General features: G+C 37.5%; 1 protein-coding gene across 1 annotated transcript in view; it reads left to right on the forward strand.

Moving 5' to 3' along the window:
* The first annotated feature begins 101 nt into the window (after positions 1 to 101).
* LOC105437006 overlaps positions 102 to 18,330 on the forward strand; it is a 55,420-nt gene continuing 37,191 nt past the window's right edge. Inside the window, exons 1-8 of the mRNA XM_030978065.1 lie at positions 102 to 847; positions 6,560 to 6,720; positions 7,217 to 7,500; positions 8,357 to 10,029; positions 11,426 to 11,587; positions 13,015 to 13,182; positions 14,962 to 15,129; positions 16,912 to 17,079. Of these exons, the coding sequence (XP_030833925.1) occupies positions 776 to 847; positions 6,560 to 6,720; positions 7,217 to 7,500; positions 8,357 to 10,029; positions 11,426 to 11,587; positions 13,015 to 13,182; positions 14,962 to 15,129; positions 16,912 to 17,079 (2,856 nt within the window). The 5' untranslated portion in view covers positions 102 to 775. The remainder of the gene's footprint in view (positions 848 to 6,559; positions 6,721 to 7,216; positions 7,501 to 8,356; positions 10,030 to 11,425; positions 11,588 to 13,014; positions 13,183 to 14,961; positions 15,130 to 16,911; positions 17,080 to 18,330) is intronic.

Here is an 18,330-nt window from a genome sequence, read left to right on the forward strand (position 1 = left end):
GTGGTCTTCTAGACCGGTTCGGTTCCTATATAGGTCGCTCCAGACCGATCTAGCGTGCAGTGTGAACATAAACCGTGCCAGGAAACGATCTTCAACTAGAATTGAATGTGTTTTGGCGGGAAAGTAATGAAAGCGAGAGAAAGAGATTTAAGAATACAAGAAAAAACAATAATATAAGGAGAGATAGTGAACAGAGAACAGAACTGAACAGAACATTATAACGCATGCCAGTTGATAAATGAAAAGGTCGACTTCAAAAATAAATTCATGCGCATGTCATCAACTGGTTTGCTTGCCCTGAAAAGAGAGAGACTAGCAATATGGCGACGTGTGCACTCGAGCGTTTATCCCCAACGCGTTCGACGGCCACACGTCGAGATCTGCATTGTGAATGGGGATGAGCGTTCTCTACGTATCTTTCAGTTCAGTGCATTTGAACAATTGGCATGCCAAACAATTTTAGGGGATTCCCTATGAGGTAATTGAGCGCCCCCGCAAGTATAGGGCGCGGCACTAAGGGGTGTACTGTGTTAACAATCCCAATGTCGCAGTCATTATGATTACGTCGTATTGTCAGCTAATTTCTCAATATTGACGTAGAATCTCATTGATTTGCATCATCCAAGCTGTATAGACAGAAATGACACTTTCGTGAAACAGGTAGGCCTACTATTCGCTCCGATCCGCTTCGTTTCCTTCTTCTACAAGTGCTAAAGTTCTAATTCCCTACCCGGCCACCACCCGCAATAGACTCTACACAGTCACAAGCTTGTGCATGCGGACGAACGAGTGGTATCCAAAACCACGATATACAGTCAGTCCGCATAGCCACAGCAATTACCATTTGGTAAGTACATCTACGTATGGAGATATCTTTATTAATCTTATTACTAACATTTGTCGGCTTATGCCGAAAGGGTGGGTAGCGTTGTGTTGCGGCGCGTTGACTTGAACGCGACCATTCGTCCAAAGCCCCCCGTCTGCAAGACTACGTAAAAACTAGTTTTATTTAATTTTTAATCTTTTTCTATCTTGATTATTTGAATTTAAACGACTTAAATTGCTTTTCCGTAAATTCTATTATAAACGGCTGATGTGGAAGACTAGTCAACGCACCCTTTCGACCAAACGGGGGGGGGGGGGGGGGGGGGGGGGGGGGGGGGGCTTTGGACGAATAGTCGCGTTTGACACGACACGACAATCCCAACGCACCCTTTCGGCCAAACCGGGGGGGGGGGGGGGGGGGGCTTTGAACGAACGGTCGCATTCAAGTCAACGTGCCGGGACGCCACGCTGCCCACCTTTTCGGCATTAGCCACATTTGTCAACCTTTTATAACTATGCTATCTACTCTTCTTTGTTGACCCATCATTCTCGTAACCGTAATTTCTTTTGTGTATTTCATTTTTTACCTTTACCGGCGAATCGGGACCTACCGGTTGCTAATATAAGCAAGTTCATAATTGCAGTCTGAGCATGAGCAGAGAAAGGTCATTGCAGACCAAATTGTGAAATTCACAAAGACAAAATACTGGATACGTGCTCATGAAAGTTATGTTATCATGATTCTTTATGCACAAGCAGCTAGTGCACCATGATACACAGGTGGAAGTATTCTTTGAAAGTGGAAACAAAGGTTATTTATGTAGCACCTCCTTCACTGTAGGAGTGATGACTTCAAAACTACAAAGTGGGATCTCTTCATGTTTTGAAGATCTGTGGATATTCAGGTCATTTGGGACATGTGCTAACCGTGACCTGGTCTACTGGAGTTGAAAGAATTCAGATTGGTGAAAGAGGAGAAATTGAACAAAGCATATATTGTCGGCCTAATATGCCTTTGGCCTCTCTAAAAATCAAAAGTTTGTGGTCATTTTTTTGTTTTCAATAAATATGTTAAAGGTAATACAAAGTTTTGGGAAATTTTGAAAATTGGGTGGATAGTGAATCTTTACAATTTTGATATATTTGGATGCCCCTGTGGATGTATTATAAGCACTAAAAAAATTAGCCCCTAAAACATTTCTGTTTTCGAGAAAAATTGAATATAAAAATTTACCGGTGCTCCCGGTAAATTTTGATAAATTTACCGGTGCTCCCGGTAAATTTTGATAAATTTCAAATAGCGCCTATGGCCGTACAATGGTAGCTGCGACCATGAAAATATCAGAATATTTAGTTGTAATATATAATTTCCAAACGGGAATATCTAATCGGTCGATTTTAGTCAAGAAACATTGTTTCAAAGCTAACTTTACATCTTGACCTTGAAAGGGAGCTATACAACATAGAGAGTTTATTATTTATAATTTCATAACTTCAGACTCGATTTCAACCGCGACAACGATCAATGAATATTGTAGGAATGCATATGCTTCCAATATTTTATTTTGAGCCGAATTCATGACCCCATACCAAAACTTTGTAATACATTTAAAGGTGAGACAAAGTGTTGGTATGGGGTCATGAATTTGGTTCAAATGAACATATTGGAAGCATATATGCGATCCTACAATATTCAGTGATCGTTGTCGCAGTTGAAATGGTAAAATAAAAAAACTCTTTATGTATATAGCTCCCTCTCAAGGTCAAGATATTAATTTAGCTATTAAACAATGTTTCTTTACTAAATTCGACGGATTGGCTATTCCCGTTTGGAAATCATTTATCACAGCTACATATGTTGAAATTTTCATGGTCGCAGCTACCATTGTATAGTCGTAGGAGCTATTTGAAATTTATCAAAATTTACCGGGAGCACCGGTACATTTTGATAATCAATTTTTCTCGAAAGTAGAGGTGCTTTAGGGGCTAAATCTATTTGTGCTTATAACACATCCACAGGGGCATCAAAATATATCAAAATTGTAAAGAATCACTATCCAGCCAATTCTCAACATTTCCCGAAACTTTGTATAACCTTTTAGTTATTAACTTAAGTTTTACATGAAATGTGTTAAATTTGTTTTGAAATATTCAGAAGTTTTCATGCTTGTGCAAAACACATGTTGGGGCCTTTTTGGCATATGGCTTGAATGTAGCGTATTTATGCCAGAAGGGCCGTAACCTACACGGCATTATGCCAAAAGGGCCCTAACCTGCTGTTAACCGTCTTGAGCGCCCTTGTGGCATAAACACATTTTCTTGTTTCGTGACATCTTTGGTTTGCCAGAAAGCCCCTGCTACGGCTACTGGGTCACGAAAAATGATAAAATTGATTAATTAAAATGTTAGAAAAAGTATTTTTTGATATCTGAATATTTGTATTAATATAATGCAGCTTTTGGTGAATTAATTTTTTAGAGATTGTACATTTAGGACACCTTTTTCGTTCTTTATTTTACATAACAGTCCCATACGTTGACATCTGCGTATTTCATGAATCAGTCGCATGTTATGCATCCACATCTACATGTAACTTAGATCTCACTCAGAATTCATGAGCTAAGTTCATGATATATACTTTCAGTGATTATTCTAAGTATGTTGTGTCTATAGTAGACCAACCATGTTTTTATGCCTCCGCCACCGAAGGTGGTGCCGAAGGCATCATGTTTTCGGGTTGTCCGTCCGTACGTCCGTACGTCCGTCCCGTTTGACCGTTATCACAATATCTCAAGAACCATTTAAGATTTAACTTAAGACTCAGGAATAGTATTTATCACCATAGGAAGACGATCTGATTAGATTTTGGAGTACGTAGGTCAAAGGTCACAGGTCACAGAGGTCAACTTATGAAATTCCTTGTATTGAGTTTGTTAGCGCGATATCTCAAGAACCATTTGAGATTTAAACCTCAAACTTAAGGATAGTATGTATCACCATAGGAAGACGATCTGATTAGATTTTGGAGCACGTATGTCAAAGGTCAAGGGTCACAGAGGTCAACTTATGAAATTCCATACATTGAGATTGTTATCATGATATCTCAAGAACCACTGGAGATTTAAACTTCAAACTTAGTGATAGTGTGTATCACTATAGGAAAACAATCTGATTACATTTTGGAGCACGTAGGTCAAAGGTCAAGGGTCATAGAGGTCAACTTATGAAATTCCATACATTGAGATTGTTATCATGATATCTCAAGAACCACTGGAGATGTAAAAACTTCAAACTTAAGGATAGTATGTATCACCATAGGAAGACGATCTGATTAGATTTTGGAGCACGTAGGTCAAAGGTCAAGGGTCACAGAGGTCAACTTATGAAATTCCATACATTCAGATTGTTATCATAATATCTCAAGAACCACTGGAGATTTAAACTTCAAACTTAATGATAGTGTGTATCACCATAGGAAGACAATCTGATTACATTTTGGAGCACGTAGGTCAAAGGTCAAGGGTCACAGAGGTCAACTTATGAAATTCCATACATTGAGATCGTTATCGCGATATCTCAAGAACCACTGGAGATTTAAACTTCAAACTTAATGATAGTGTGTATCACCATAGGAAGACAATCTGATTAGATTTTGGAGCACGTAGGTCAAAGGTCAAGGGTCACAGAGGTCAACTTATGAAATTCCATACATTGAGATTGTTATCATGATATCTCAAGAACCACTGGAGATTTAAACTCCAAACTTGTTTAAATTGCTCTATGGCGGAGGCATCATTTTCGACTGCGCGCAGTCAAAATTCTATCTAGTTTGATGATGTTTCTATTAATATTTATTGAAATAAATAGAAATAACAACATAATCTGTCATTGATAACAATTTTGCCTTGTAGGTTAAGGCCTCCTTTGGTGTAAGGAAAAAGTTAAGATACATGTTAGGGTCTTTTGAAATTCATAATTATCTTCATAAATAAATCGAATTTCAACAAGTGAAGCACATCATTTTAAAGGGATCGTTTAACAATGTTCAATCTGAGATACAAGGCCCTACGTGTTATCAGTGTCTGTGATATGGTGTAATATCGAAGCCCTATAACAACAATTGCGCTTCAAAATGATCAAGAAGTGCCTCAGAAAATTAAAAATCTTTTAGTGACCGGTTTTACCATACTCGTTTTCCCCAATAGACTGTAGTGTTATTTAAACCGTCAGGCAAACGGTTTTCAAAATTTGTAATTCCAATCATAAATATCTTGCTTATCAGACAGGCGATCGGCTTGTAAAAATCATGGGGTTCCTGACTGACCTAAAGGTTTGTAATTATGATTGCAGCATGAGCTAAATCCAGAATTTTGTTTCAGAATCTGAGACAAAGTTACCTTTAAAGAGAATGTTGAAATCTACAAGGTGATGTTAATAACTCAATAACCCCCCCCCCCCCCCCCAAATCCGGTTAAGGCCCTTTTGGCATAAGGCCAACCATATGTGAAAGTAATGATCTTTTAAAATGTGTAATCATTTTAATCAGTATATGTATGGGCAAATCAAATTGGCTGAAATTTCACTGTGATATTGTACCAGACAACTTTGCCATTTGTTTCAAAACACAAAAATGACTAAATAAGTGTCAACTTTTCAAAATGCAAAACTTAGGCCTACTCAGGAGGGTCTACTTTTCTTTTGTAGAGAACCTATATGATGGTGTGGCTATCCATATTGTGAGTATAAGTGCCCCAATGGAGAATTCCCCCATCCCCCATCATGAGGTGGTGCAATGTCATTATTGAAATCTATATATTAGTCTACCATTCACAGCATCTGATAACACCATGCTTTCTATGTTACATCTCATGATAGTTTATTTCTTTGTACAATACACCCTATACACAATCAGAATAATCCCAATATGATATTTAACTAGCTCTAACTCATAAACCCTTTAAATACGTTTGTTGTCTCTCTGCAGTAGAGATGCACGGGTACATCCTCCTCCCCCTCCCCCTTCCTGCAAGCTAGATCTTCAAAATGCATTTCAGCCCCTTTTATCTATGAATAAAGGTCGGTATTAAATCACATGAGTCAAGTCAAGAGGAAAATATTTTGATGAGGAATATATATATATATATATATTCAGGGGCGTACGCAGGGGGGGTGTTTTGGGGGTTCAAACCCCCCCCCCTTTGGTAATTTAATGTATGTAAACCCCCCGAAAAAACCTAAAACCCCCCCCTTTGGCTTTTTTTGTTAATTTTAATTTTTTATTAAAAAAACAACAAAAAAAAAAAAAAAAAATTATACCCATGGCTAACCTAAATAAGGTGACCTTACCCCCCCCCCCCATACGTAAAAAAATGTCAAATTTTGAAATTTTGAGACCCAAAAAAAAAAAAAGTGTCCGCTTACCCCCCCCCCCCCCCCCCACTGAGCGACTTTTCTGCCGGCTGAGTCGTTGCGATTTTTTTTGGCCTCCAAAAAAAAAAAAAAAAAAGTGTCCGCTTACCCCCCCCCCCCCCACTGAGCGACTTTTCGGCCGGCGCGATTTTCACATTTTCGGGAGCAAAATATTTTAAAACCCCCCCCCTTAAAAAAATCCTGCGTACGCCCCTGTGTATATTGAAAAATTTAACCATTTTATGTACACTGTACATGCGTGTCACTAAATATGAGTAATTTGAATAGTAAACAGAATTCCCTTATTTGTTTGTGTAAATTACAGGATGTCTTGCTGGGGCTATCATTCATGTACTTTCCCAGCGGACTGAGTTTCTGTCGAATGAGAAGGACATCTTGCACCATGGATGGATTCTGCCATCTCTATCTGCCCATGATTCTTCTGATGAGATCTGGTGATGTTGAAACCAACCCTGGACCAGACAGGTCAGTTTATTTGTATTTGAAGCTGATTTCCTTTTCTTAATTGCAACAGAATAAGCAGTAGGGATAATGAAGTGCTATCCTTATTATTTAAGCATAACATCACAAACATGTATGCCAATTTTTCTTCCGTATTTCAGTGCATTGCTTCATGAGGTTTCTTAGCCTTGTGTCATTGTGCGTGTATGCTTCAATATATACCTTTAAATCAATCTTATCAGTACAAGTAGCTTAATAAAATCAGGACGGTAAGCGCATGCGGCTAAGCGCATGAAGCTGCAGGTGCTGACAGTGGTCAACTGTAGGAGCTAGTGTGCATATTGTAGGTTGCATGGAGTAGTTTATTCTTCAATGTAGTCTGTTTCACCTGAATGCTCATCAGCAACTGAACTTAACTTACAAAGTATTATAGTTGCCTATGTTAATGTACAGTAGGGGTTACAACACAGTAAGACCTACTGAAGAGATGACTGATAAACATCATTTCTTTTAATGACAGGATCGTCAGTGATGAAGAATTCATAAAGCTTTCCACGCTAATTGCAACTTGCTACTACCATAAGTTGGGCGTTAATCTGGAGATTCCCATTGTAGAGCTTGATCACATCAAGGAATGTAGCCTAAATACCAGTGATGCATTGATAGCAGTGTTCACGAGATGGAGAATTAAACAGTCTCCAGGCAAAGACATCAGGGCTCTTCTTGCAGAGGGATTGAAAAATAGTGACTTAGGGTTCCTCTCTGGCGAACTACTCGCTGGCAGAATAGTCCCGAATAGGACAGGTAAGAATAAGAAAGAGATTGTGTAGGCTGCCCGCAAGAAGGCCTTTACTGCCATTGAACATGTATTGCTCTTGCAGGCAACCAACAAACACTGTCATTTGTTACTAATAGGGTTAGTTACAGCAGGACATCCCAGTTAACAGACAGCCCACGAGACTGATACTGACTGTCTGGTGAACCCTCACAATAGTTGTCAGAAATTTCATGTTTGGAACCACCACATTTTAAGCCTAGCCAATTTCTGATTTTTTTTTCAAGTCTGGCTCGTCTTGTGAAACCAAGCTTATGAAAGTTGGTCGTACCTCTCCAGAGTCTTTTAACCATTGTGACCTTATGTCAGCCCCAACATAGAGAATTCCATACTTTATGTTTACAAAACAAAAGGAGAACTACATTTCTCTCAGTTATATCAAGTGGAATTGTTCTTTAAGCTGTTATTAATAAGGTTCAGCATTATTGTCCATACTAGCGATGGAAATTGTGATATTTGCGTTGCATATATGGATACATAAATAGACATGTATGTACTAAAATACTAAAAGACAAATTCTATTGAGATATTTTTGAGTTGGAAAAGAAAACAAACATAGACATGTCATGCATCAACGATGCATGACATCAAATCATCAATGATGATAATTATCATTGTTCTCTATGAATCTTAGTCCAGATAACATCCTCTAACAGCAGAACTAATAAAATTGAAAATGTAAAGTTGTAAAGAAATAATAATGCATCAGAAATTTTTCATATGATCATGTGTATGTGTGATGAATATCCTTAAATGAAACATTTTGATATTCAGAAAACAATTATGTTGATCTAAATCATCACACTAATGCTATTTGATTTCAAGGTGCTTCTGTTACAATGCCAGGATCACAGACTCCACCACTTTCTCCTGACCAGATCAAGAGATGTGCAGATGATTTCAAATTCAAGTACCGAACAAGTCTCTGTAAGATCAGAGCTGATGCCCTCAACCCCGATTCCATTGTGCCATTCAATGACATGTACACAAACCTTCTCCTAAAAGAGGAATATAGAGAACACAAGCGACCACTTGGGTACAGGGATCTCTTTGACCTCAAAGTCAATGGAGAGTTCCCCAAGCGGATCATGATTCAGGGAGAGGCGGGGGCTGGAAAGACAACACTCTGTTCTAAGATTGCCTGGGACTGGATAACTGACAGTCCTGTTCTCCCAAAGTTTGTGTGGGTACTTGTTGTCCCTCTTTGTGAAGCCAAGCAATGCACGATCGGTGAGATTGCCAAGTCGTATCTCTCCAAGGACAACCCAGCAACAGCCAGCCAGATCACTAGGTACATCCGGTCATATCCAACTAATGTATTCATTGCGTTTGATGGATTAGATGAGTTTGATGGCAAGGTTGTACAGGAAGGAGAAGCTGGTTCAAAGTCAGAATTTCACAAGCCAAAGTCTGCTGATCAAACCAAGGCAAGATCAGAATCCAAGACGAACAAGACGAACGAGGCTAGTGGAAGTTCTTCAGAGAGAGGTGACATTGCACTTATAGACATTCTTCGTTCAGATGAACTTGACACTTGCCCGGTATTGGTGACAAGTCGCCCAAGGAAGGTCACAGAGATTAGATGGGATAATAGTCTAAGGAAACTCTACACTTTCATGTATGTGGAAGGTTTTAGCAAGGAGAATGTGGAGGTTTACATTCACAAGTACTTTGAAGACAATGTGGCCACAGCAGATCAGCTCATCCAATTAACCAAAGAAAGTGACATCATATCTGAGTATATGGCCCCACATCCTATCTACATAGCTATGCTCTGTCTTATGTGGAGAGAACTTGGTGACAAAAAACAAGAAAAGTTAAAGTCATTTCGAACTTTTTCTCAAATATTTGATGAAAGGTTTAAATTCCTGAGTGTGCATTATGCTCAGAAAAAAATTACAGATTTAGGCAGCCCATCATTCAAAGAATATCTCGCTCAAATTGAGAAGCTCTTGAAACCAGTTGCAAAAGTTGCTTTCATCAGGCTACAAGAAAACACTGATGTTTTCAAAGAAGATGATTTTGAACAGTGTTTAGAATCCTTGGAAACAGCTTGCAGAGTAGGGGTATTAGAGAAAAGAAAGTCATTTATAAATGATAAGAGCAGTATCGATCTGCAGTCTCAAATTGTCTTTCCACACAAACTCTTTCAGGAGTACATGGCTGGAGTCCATCTTGCTTCCTTGTATGAACTAAATCACAATGAATTCAACAGGCTGATTGAGGAAGTAGTGCTGCCTAGGAAGGAAGCTTTTAGGTATCTCCTGTACTTCACTGTATCACGGGACAAAACCATTGCAAACCATGTCATGAAATGCATGGTACAGGGTAACACCCCAACCCAAGAGGAGATGGATTTTTTGGTTGATGTATCATTTGAGAGTCAGGACCTTGATACCGTAGCCTTGTTGAGGGGTCGAGTGTCATCTCTGAAAATAAACTTCAGGACTGCACATACCATAGCAGCTTATGTATTCACTGGACTATATGTAGATGTGGTAAGTTTGATATCTTACAACATATACTGATAAGTATTATAACTTAAAGAGGAAGTCACCCTAATATTAAGTAGGTTTGAATAGAAGCAGAGAAATGAGATAAACAGGTCAGTGAAAGTGTGAGCAAGAAACGATTAAAAATAAGAAATTTATCAATTTTTGAAGGCGCAAATTAATCAAACACAAATTCGTAATTCTATGACATATCTTGGGAGCTCCCCTCCTTTTTGCCCTGTCCAAAAAACTTTAAAAATCTATTTTTCCCTTTACAAAATGTTCAATCATGCATTCACCCTACATGTAATTATTGCAAGTATGTTTTTATACAACCCCTTCATGATACAAATCTGTGCTGGTAAGAAAATGAAAGTTCATGAAATTTTCTGTACAGAGCAAATATGAGAGGAGCTCGCATGATACGTCACAGTGTTCACCAATTACAAATTAAAAAAAAAAAAAAAATATTAGGGTGGACTTCCCCTCTAATCGAAAATCCATCAGGCGTCTATAGATTTGCATTTTTTTAAGAATGGGTCTATAATATGCCTTTTTTAAAACTCTCTCTTACATCCATGACCTTATACCTGATAATCTGTGATATAATCAAATTGAATCATTTTATTTCCACTTTTAAAAAACATGTATAAAATCAATGACAAATTATTTCTGTAAATAAAAGTGGCATGGATATTAAAGACCACTACCCGTATACTACCGGTAAATCAAATTGAAATAGTATCAAATAATTCTTATACACCATAACATTTAGGAGAGAAGGAAACATTAACAACACGTTCGTACATTATATATGGTTACTCATGTCTTTAAGGGGATGTATTTTGTACAATATTTGACGACGATGATATTTTGAAGTGGTTAAATGGTAACTATGATTATTGACTGGCTTTTTTTTTGGAGGGGGAGGGTGGTGATACACAACATCTTGCCCTCATCTCCAGTCCAGACATTGTTATATTACTTAGGCAAAATCATTTTATATACCCATCACTGTTATAGGCATATGATAAATATAAACAGTACTATTTGACTTGTACCAATCAGTTTTATTGGTCAGAAAATAAGCCATCTTCTTGAAATGGCATAATAAACAGCAGTTTTAATGGAGGGTCAATTTGGGGGGGCCCTATGAAAATGGCAATCTTTTACCATACTGCATTACTGACTTAATGTTATACAAGACCTTCCTTTGCAAAAATAAACCATAGCACTACTCTGTTGATATGGACACATTCTGTAATCATTCAATACCAGGTAAGACAATATTTATGCAGGCCCAGTGACAGCAGCATAAACAACATTTCAGGTGGTCTTAGACTTTAGCAATGTACTCTGTCGGATTCTCTCATATCATCATTTTTTGTTTGTTTATTTTAAGATCGATCTTCAAGTGAATGATTACATGCTTGGACCAACTATATCGCATGATGTAGCGAAGATGATATGCTCTGCTCCCTCTCTAGAGAAAGTTTCACTATTCGGAACAGTCTTGGACAGTGACTTCTATGTAGTTCTTGCTAAAGAAGGAAACAAGTCCAAGGTGAAAATACATATTGTAATAATAATGATAATATTAATAATACTAATACCAATACTTCTACTATACGCCACTACTCTTACTACTATTACTACTAATACTACTAATAAAAATGATAACAATAGTGAAGGTGGATTCTTATATATAGCACACATATCCATTATGTCGTGTCATGCTTGGTGCTTCAACATTAAAGTGTACCAATCTCCTAAAAAAGTGATATGTGTACAGCTAGAATGTATATAAAATCAACATCAAAATCCTTCTTGAATATATAAAGCGACAAGGAACCCCAAATATACAGATTATTTGTGGATGATCGGTAAACTTTAAAACAGGTAACTTTATGACAATACAGTCAAAGGCTTACTCTATATAGTACACGTTTTACATTGTAACCTATGTGTTATGATCCAAGTTCACTCCCCCCCCCCCCATCCCCAAATCTGCCAGTGTTTCACTGTTTGTACAGATCAAGACTCCCTGCCTTCATGGTGTTGAGTGTCCTTCACCAGCCACATCACATGATGACAGCTAGTAAACAAAAGTTATATAAAGAGAAACATACTTGTCGATCTAGAAGTATACAGTATATGTGAATTAATGGAGACGAAGAGTCTATTTGACAAATGAACCTAAATTCATGTTAGTTGTGTTTAAGATTTGCTGGGTTTCACTCAGCATGCTATTTGTTGTTGATAAATGTTTTGGATAGATGCAATCACTCTCATGAATTTGCAGTAATGAAATGCACCACGGCTGTAATGGTAAAAGTCAGACATTTGTTTTTTTCAATGCATGCTCTATTGATAATTTTTCTGTGCTTACCATCTTGCATTAACCAAATTCTTAACTTAACCCTGCACCAAAAACTATACCTAACCCTAACACTAAACATAGGGTCAAACCTATTTGTAGCCTCATCAAATCCTATGAATATGACGTACTATATATGTTTATAAGTAAAGCCCAGAGCGATTCTCAGCAGAGCATAGACATACACATACAGGTATATCTGAGCACCCAGTTATATTTGCAGTCCTTCAATAAAAACAAGTAATCTGGTAATGTACTTGTATGAATCACTGTTTGCATACATATAGGTCCTAACTCTCTGGTTTCTGGATGTCATCTTGTCATCAGCCTCTTTACATCACCTAGTAGCTGTTGTGTTCCATGCCAAACCTGACTGAGCTGAGCCTAAGTGTAAAAATGTATACCTATCACGAAACCAAAGCTCAAACCTATTTGCAACCCTTATCCAAATCTTATATATTTGACAAAATAAAGCCCAGAGCATTTGTCACCTGACCATAGCCATACACATACATGTATATCAAAGCACCAAATTATAGTTGCAGTCTTTCAACAAAAATGTGTACTTATAGTCTTGTAATGTACCTGTATGAATCACTTTTGTATAAATGTAGGTCAAAGCTGTCACGCTTTTTGACGCTGGGTGTCCAACATCAGCCTCTTCACATCACTTCATAGATGCTTTGTGTTCCATGCCAAACCTGACTCACCTGACACTATGTGGAAAGAATTTCCAGGAAAAGTTCTATTCTACACTGAATGCAAAGGCATCAACCTTACAGGTCTGTATGTGTTTGTACTCTATATGCCATGATTAAATGAATTCATGTACACATGTAGCAGTGGAGATGAGTTTAAGGAGTTATGATAATTTAGCAACAGTCAATATTTGTTCAATGTGTGCAATGTCTTTTATGAAAATATATAATAGTCTAATACCCTTTTCTAACTGCACTGATTTTCATCGGATGCATCCGGACGCATCCGATAAAACGGCCAGTATGAAAGCAACAGAGAAGAAAAGGCGATTAAATAGCCGATGAAAAGAAAAGAAATAGGCGATTAAATTCTCCTGCTCAAGAGTAGGAGAAATTCTCATTCTATCGGTGTGACACCGATGAAACGGCCAGTATAACAGCATTCGGGAGAAAAAGGCGATTAAAATGGTCAAAGGTCGCAGTATACGCGCGCTTTATCGAAACCAGCTGTTTTTGTTGACTTATGGTTGAACATGCTGCATGCTAGCTAGATGGGCTTAATAATTATGCAATAATTCTTCACTTCTGGCAAGGGCTCGCCACAGCGAGTGAATTTCACCGGCAGTTTGAAAGCAACAGGGGGAAAACTGCGGTTTCACCTTTGTTTACATAAGGAAAATTCAATCAGTATTTTCATCAGTGTGACTCCGATAGAAGCCAGTTTGATAGCAGTATCAAGCATACAAAGGAAATTATATATACAGGGTCTTATGTGCGCAGTGTATGATACATAATACATATGAGTTGAAATTATGATGTTCTGCAAAAAAACTTCACTTTTAAAGGTTTACCTCAGATTTTTTTTTTTTTTTTTTTGAAGGAGACTAACTGGATGTGTTTAGGTAAGACTTTTGGGGGAGTGGAGTGTTGTGTTGCTACTCATGCATGAATACAATTCAGTATAAACAGATTACTGAGGTACTCTAAAGACAAGTATCTACAAATGATATGTTTGTAATTTTCATATTTTTAAGTTCAGAGCAATTCATAAGGTAGGAATTATGTCATTATTGGTCTGGAAGCAATATCAAAGTATACTTCAGAGTCAATACTCAATATAGGGGGATAGATATCTAGATCACAGTGTACTTATTTTAAGTACAGCTATATGTACGCACTATATGTATACATTCATCTATAATGCATACCTTTAATCATGAATGTGTTATTTATTTATTTAGGCAATGTAAAAAATGTGTCTAAATAATCAAAGCAATAGTTCCTTCTTTGTTTTATTAATTCTCCAAACACAAATGCAGCTTTATTTATTAAACTCAATCATATCAGTAATGTACATCCTAAAATTATGGACAGCAACCATGGTTCATATAGAGGTGTTTGTGGTTCAGTGGATAAGTGTCCAGACGGTGAACCACGAGGTATGGAGTTCAAATCCCTGCTGTGCATAGCACCAATGTTGTTTGGCAAGACATCAATCTACATTTGCCACATTCGACCTAGGTGTAGTAAGTGGGTGAATGTCCTACGGCTGTAAGTGTCGAACTCCCTGTTGTTCGATACATGGCCCGTCAACAATCTTCTGTGCTTACTACTTTGCACTGACAAAATTCTTAAATTTTATCCTGCATCGAAAAGATACATGTACCTATCACTAAACCTAATCTCAAACCTAATTACAGGTTTTATCCAAATCCTACATATTTGACTAAATGAAGCCCAGTTTCGTCACCTGAGCATAGCCATACATATACATGTACATTGGAGCACCTAGTTATTTTTGCAGTTACTCAATTAAACATGTACTCTGGTAATGATCTTGTATGAATCACTGTATACATGTAGGTCAAAACTATCGAGCTTTGGGAAGTAATTTTTCCGACATCAACCTCTACACGTCACTTCGTAGATGCTCTGTGTTCCATGCCAAACCTGACTGAACTGAGACTATGTGGAAAGAATTTCCAGGAAAAGTTCTATTCTACACTGAATGCAAAGGCGTCAACCTTACAGGTCTGTATGTGTGTTTGTACTCTATATGCCATGATTAAATGAATTCATGTACACATGTAGCAGTGGAGATGACTTTAAGGAGTTATGATAATTTAGCAACAGTCAATATTTGTTCAATGTGTGCAATGTCTTTTATGAAAATATATATTAGTCTAATACCCTTTTCTAACTGCACTGATTTTCATCGGATGCATCCGGACGCATCCGATAAAACGGCCAGTATGAAAGCAACAGAGAAGAAAAGGCGATTAAATAGCCGATGAAAAGAAAAGAAATAGGCGATTAAATTCTCCTGCTCAAGAGTAGGAGAAATTCTCATTCTATCAGTGTGACACCGATGAAACGGCCAGTATAACAGCATTCTGGAGAAAAAGGCGATTAAAATGGTCAAAGGTCGCAGTATACGCGCGCTTTATCGAAACCAGCTGTTTTTGTTGACTTATGGTTGAACATGCTGCATGCTAGCTAGATGGGCTTAATAATTATGCAATAATTCTTCACTTCTGGCGAGGGCTCGCCACAGCGAGTGAATTTCACCGGCAGTTTGAAAGCAACAGGGGGAAAACTGCGGTTTCACCTTTGTTTACATAAGGAAAATTCAATCAGTATTTTCATCGGTGTGACTCCGATAGAAGCCAGTTTGATAGCAGTATCAAGCATACAAAGGAAATTATTATATACAGGGTCTTATGTGCGCAGTGTATGATACATAATACATATGAGTTGAAATTATGATGTTCTGCAAAAAAACTTCACTTTTAAAGGTTTACCTCAGATTTTTTTTGTTTTTGTTTTTGAAGGAGACTAACTGGATGTGTTTAAGTAAGACTTTTGGGGGAGGGGAGTGTTGTGTTGCTGCTCATGCATGAATACAATTCAGTATAAACAGATTACTGAGGTACTCTAAAGACAAGTATCTACAAATGATATGATTGTAATTTTCATATTTTTAAGTTCAGAGCAATTCATAAGGTAGGAATTATGTCATTATTGGTCTGGAAGCAATATCAAAGTATACTTCAGAGTCAATACTCAATATAGGGTGATAGATATCTAGATCACAGTGTACTTATTTTAAGTACAGCTATATGTACGCACTATATGTATGCATTCATCTATAATGCATACCTTTAATCATGAATGTGTTATTTATTTATTTAGGCAATGTAAAAAATGTGTCTAAATAATCAAAGCAATAGTTCCTTCTTTGTTTTATTAATTCTCCAAACACAAATGCAGCTTTATTTATTAAACTCAATCATATCAGTAATGTACATCCTAAAATTATGGACAGCAACCATGGTTCATATAGAGGTGTTTGTGGTTCAGTGGATAAGTGTCAAGACGGTGAACCACGAGGTATGGGGTTCAAATCCCTGCTGTGCATAGCACCAATGTTGTTTGGCAAGACATCAATCTACATTTGCCACATTCGACCTAGGTGTAGTAAGTGGGTGAATGTCCTACGGCTGTAAGTGTCGAACTCCCTGTTGTTCGATACATGGCCCGTCAACAATCTTCTGTGCTTACTACTTTGCACTAACAAAATTCTTAACTTTTATCCTGCATCGAAAAGATACCTATCACTAAACCTAATCTCAAACCTAATTACAGGTTTTATCCAAATCCTACATATTTGACTAAATGAAGCCCAGTTTCGTCACCTGAGCATAGCCATACATATACATGTACATCGGAGCACCTAGTTATTTTTGCAGTTACTCAATTAAAACATGTACTCTGGTAATGATCTTGTATGAATCACTGTTTGTATACATGTAGGTCAAAACTATAGAGCTTTGGGAAGTAATTTTTCCGACATCAACCTCTACACGTCACTTCGTAGATGCTCTGTGTTCCATGCCAAACCTGACTGAACTGAGACTACGGGGAAAGGATTTCCAGGAGGAGTTCTATTCTTCACTGAGTGCAAAGGCGTCAACCTTACAGGTATGTATGTGTGTTTGTACTCGATATCCATTCCATCATGAATGAATGGACACATGTAGCAGTGGAGATGAGTTTAAGGAGTTATGATATTTTAACAGTCAACTTTTGTTCAATGTGTGTAATGAATTATATTTAAATATATAGAATATATAGAATAGGCTTAGCAGACAAAAGAAAATTATTATTTGTTGTGCCTCCATTTGTTGTGCCTCCTATCCTGCACTAATCAAATTCTTAACTTTAATTCTGCACCAAAAAGTATACCTATCACTAAACTCAGTTCAAACCTATGTGCAACTCGTATCCAAATCCTATATATTTGACTAAAAGAAGCCCAGAGCATTTGTCACCAGAGCATATACAGCCATGTATATTGGAGCACCCAGTTTTATTCCCAGCTATTTAATTAAAACATGTACTCTGGTAATGATCTTGTATGAATCACTGTTTGTATACATGTAGGTAAAAACTGTCACGCTTTTTGACACTGGGTTTCCAACATCAGCCTCTTCACATCACTTCATAGATGCTTTGTGTTCCATGCCAAACCTGACTGGACTGAGACTACGGGCAAAGGATTTCCAGGAGGAGTTCTTTTCTACACTGAATGCAAAGGCGCCAACCTTACAGGTATGTATGTGTGTTTATACTCGATATCCATTCCATCATGGATGAATGGACACATGTAGCAGTGGAGATAGGTTTAAGGAGTTATGATATATATTAACAGTCAATGTTTGTTCAATGTGTGTATTGAATTATATTTAGATTTATATTGTAGTCTTAGCAGACATAGGAAATTATTATAAAGAGGGTTTTTCATGTGAAGTGTATAAAAGGTTTATTTCAAATAAAGGATTTTGATTTTTGTTGTAGACTAACTGAAGGTGTTTAATTAAACACCTTTACGAAAGAGGAGTGCACTAACTGAATTTGTATGGTTAACACTGCACCAAAAATCAGATGTAACCCTAACACTCTTAGCTCAAGTAGTAATTAAATGCCCTACGGCTGTAATTGTCGGTCTTCGTGTTGTCGGACACATGCTCCGTCAACCATTTGAATTCAAATTCTTAACTTTAATTCTGCACCAAAGAGTATACCTATCACTAAACGTAAGCTCAAACCTATGTGCAGCTCGTATCCAAATCCTATATATTTGACTAAATAAAGCCCAGATCATTTGTCACATGAGCATAGCCCTAGATATACATGTATATCGGAGCATCCAATTATATTTGCAGTCATTCA

Source organism: Strongylocentrotus purpuratus, unplaced genomic scaffold (genome assembly GCF_000002235.5).
Source record: "Strongylocentrotus purpuratus isolate Spur 01 unplaced genomic scaffold, Spur_5.0 spur5_scaffold_1, whole genome shotgun sequence".
Lineage (NCBI taxonomy): Eukaryota > Metazoa > Echinodermata > Echinoidea > Camarodonta > Strongylocentrotidae > Strongylocentrotus > Strongylocentrotus purpuratus.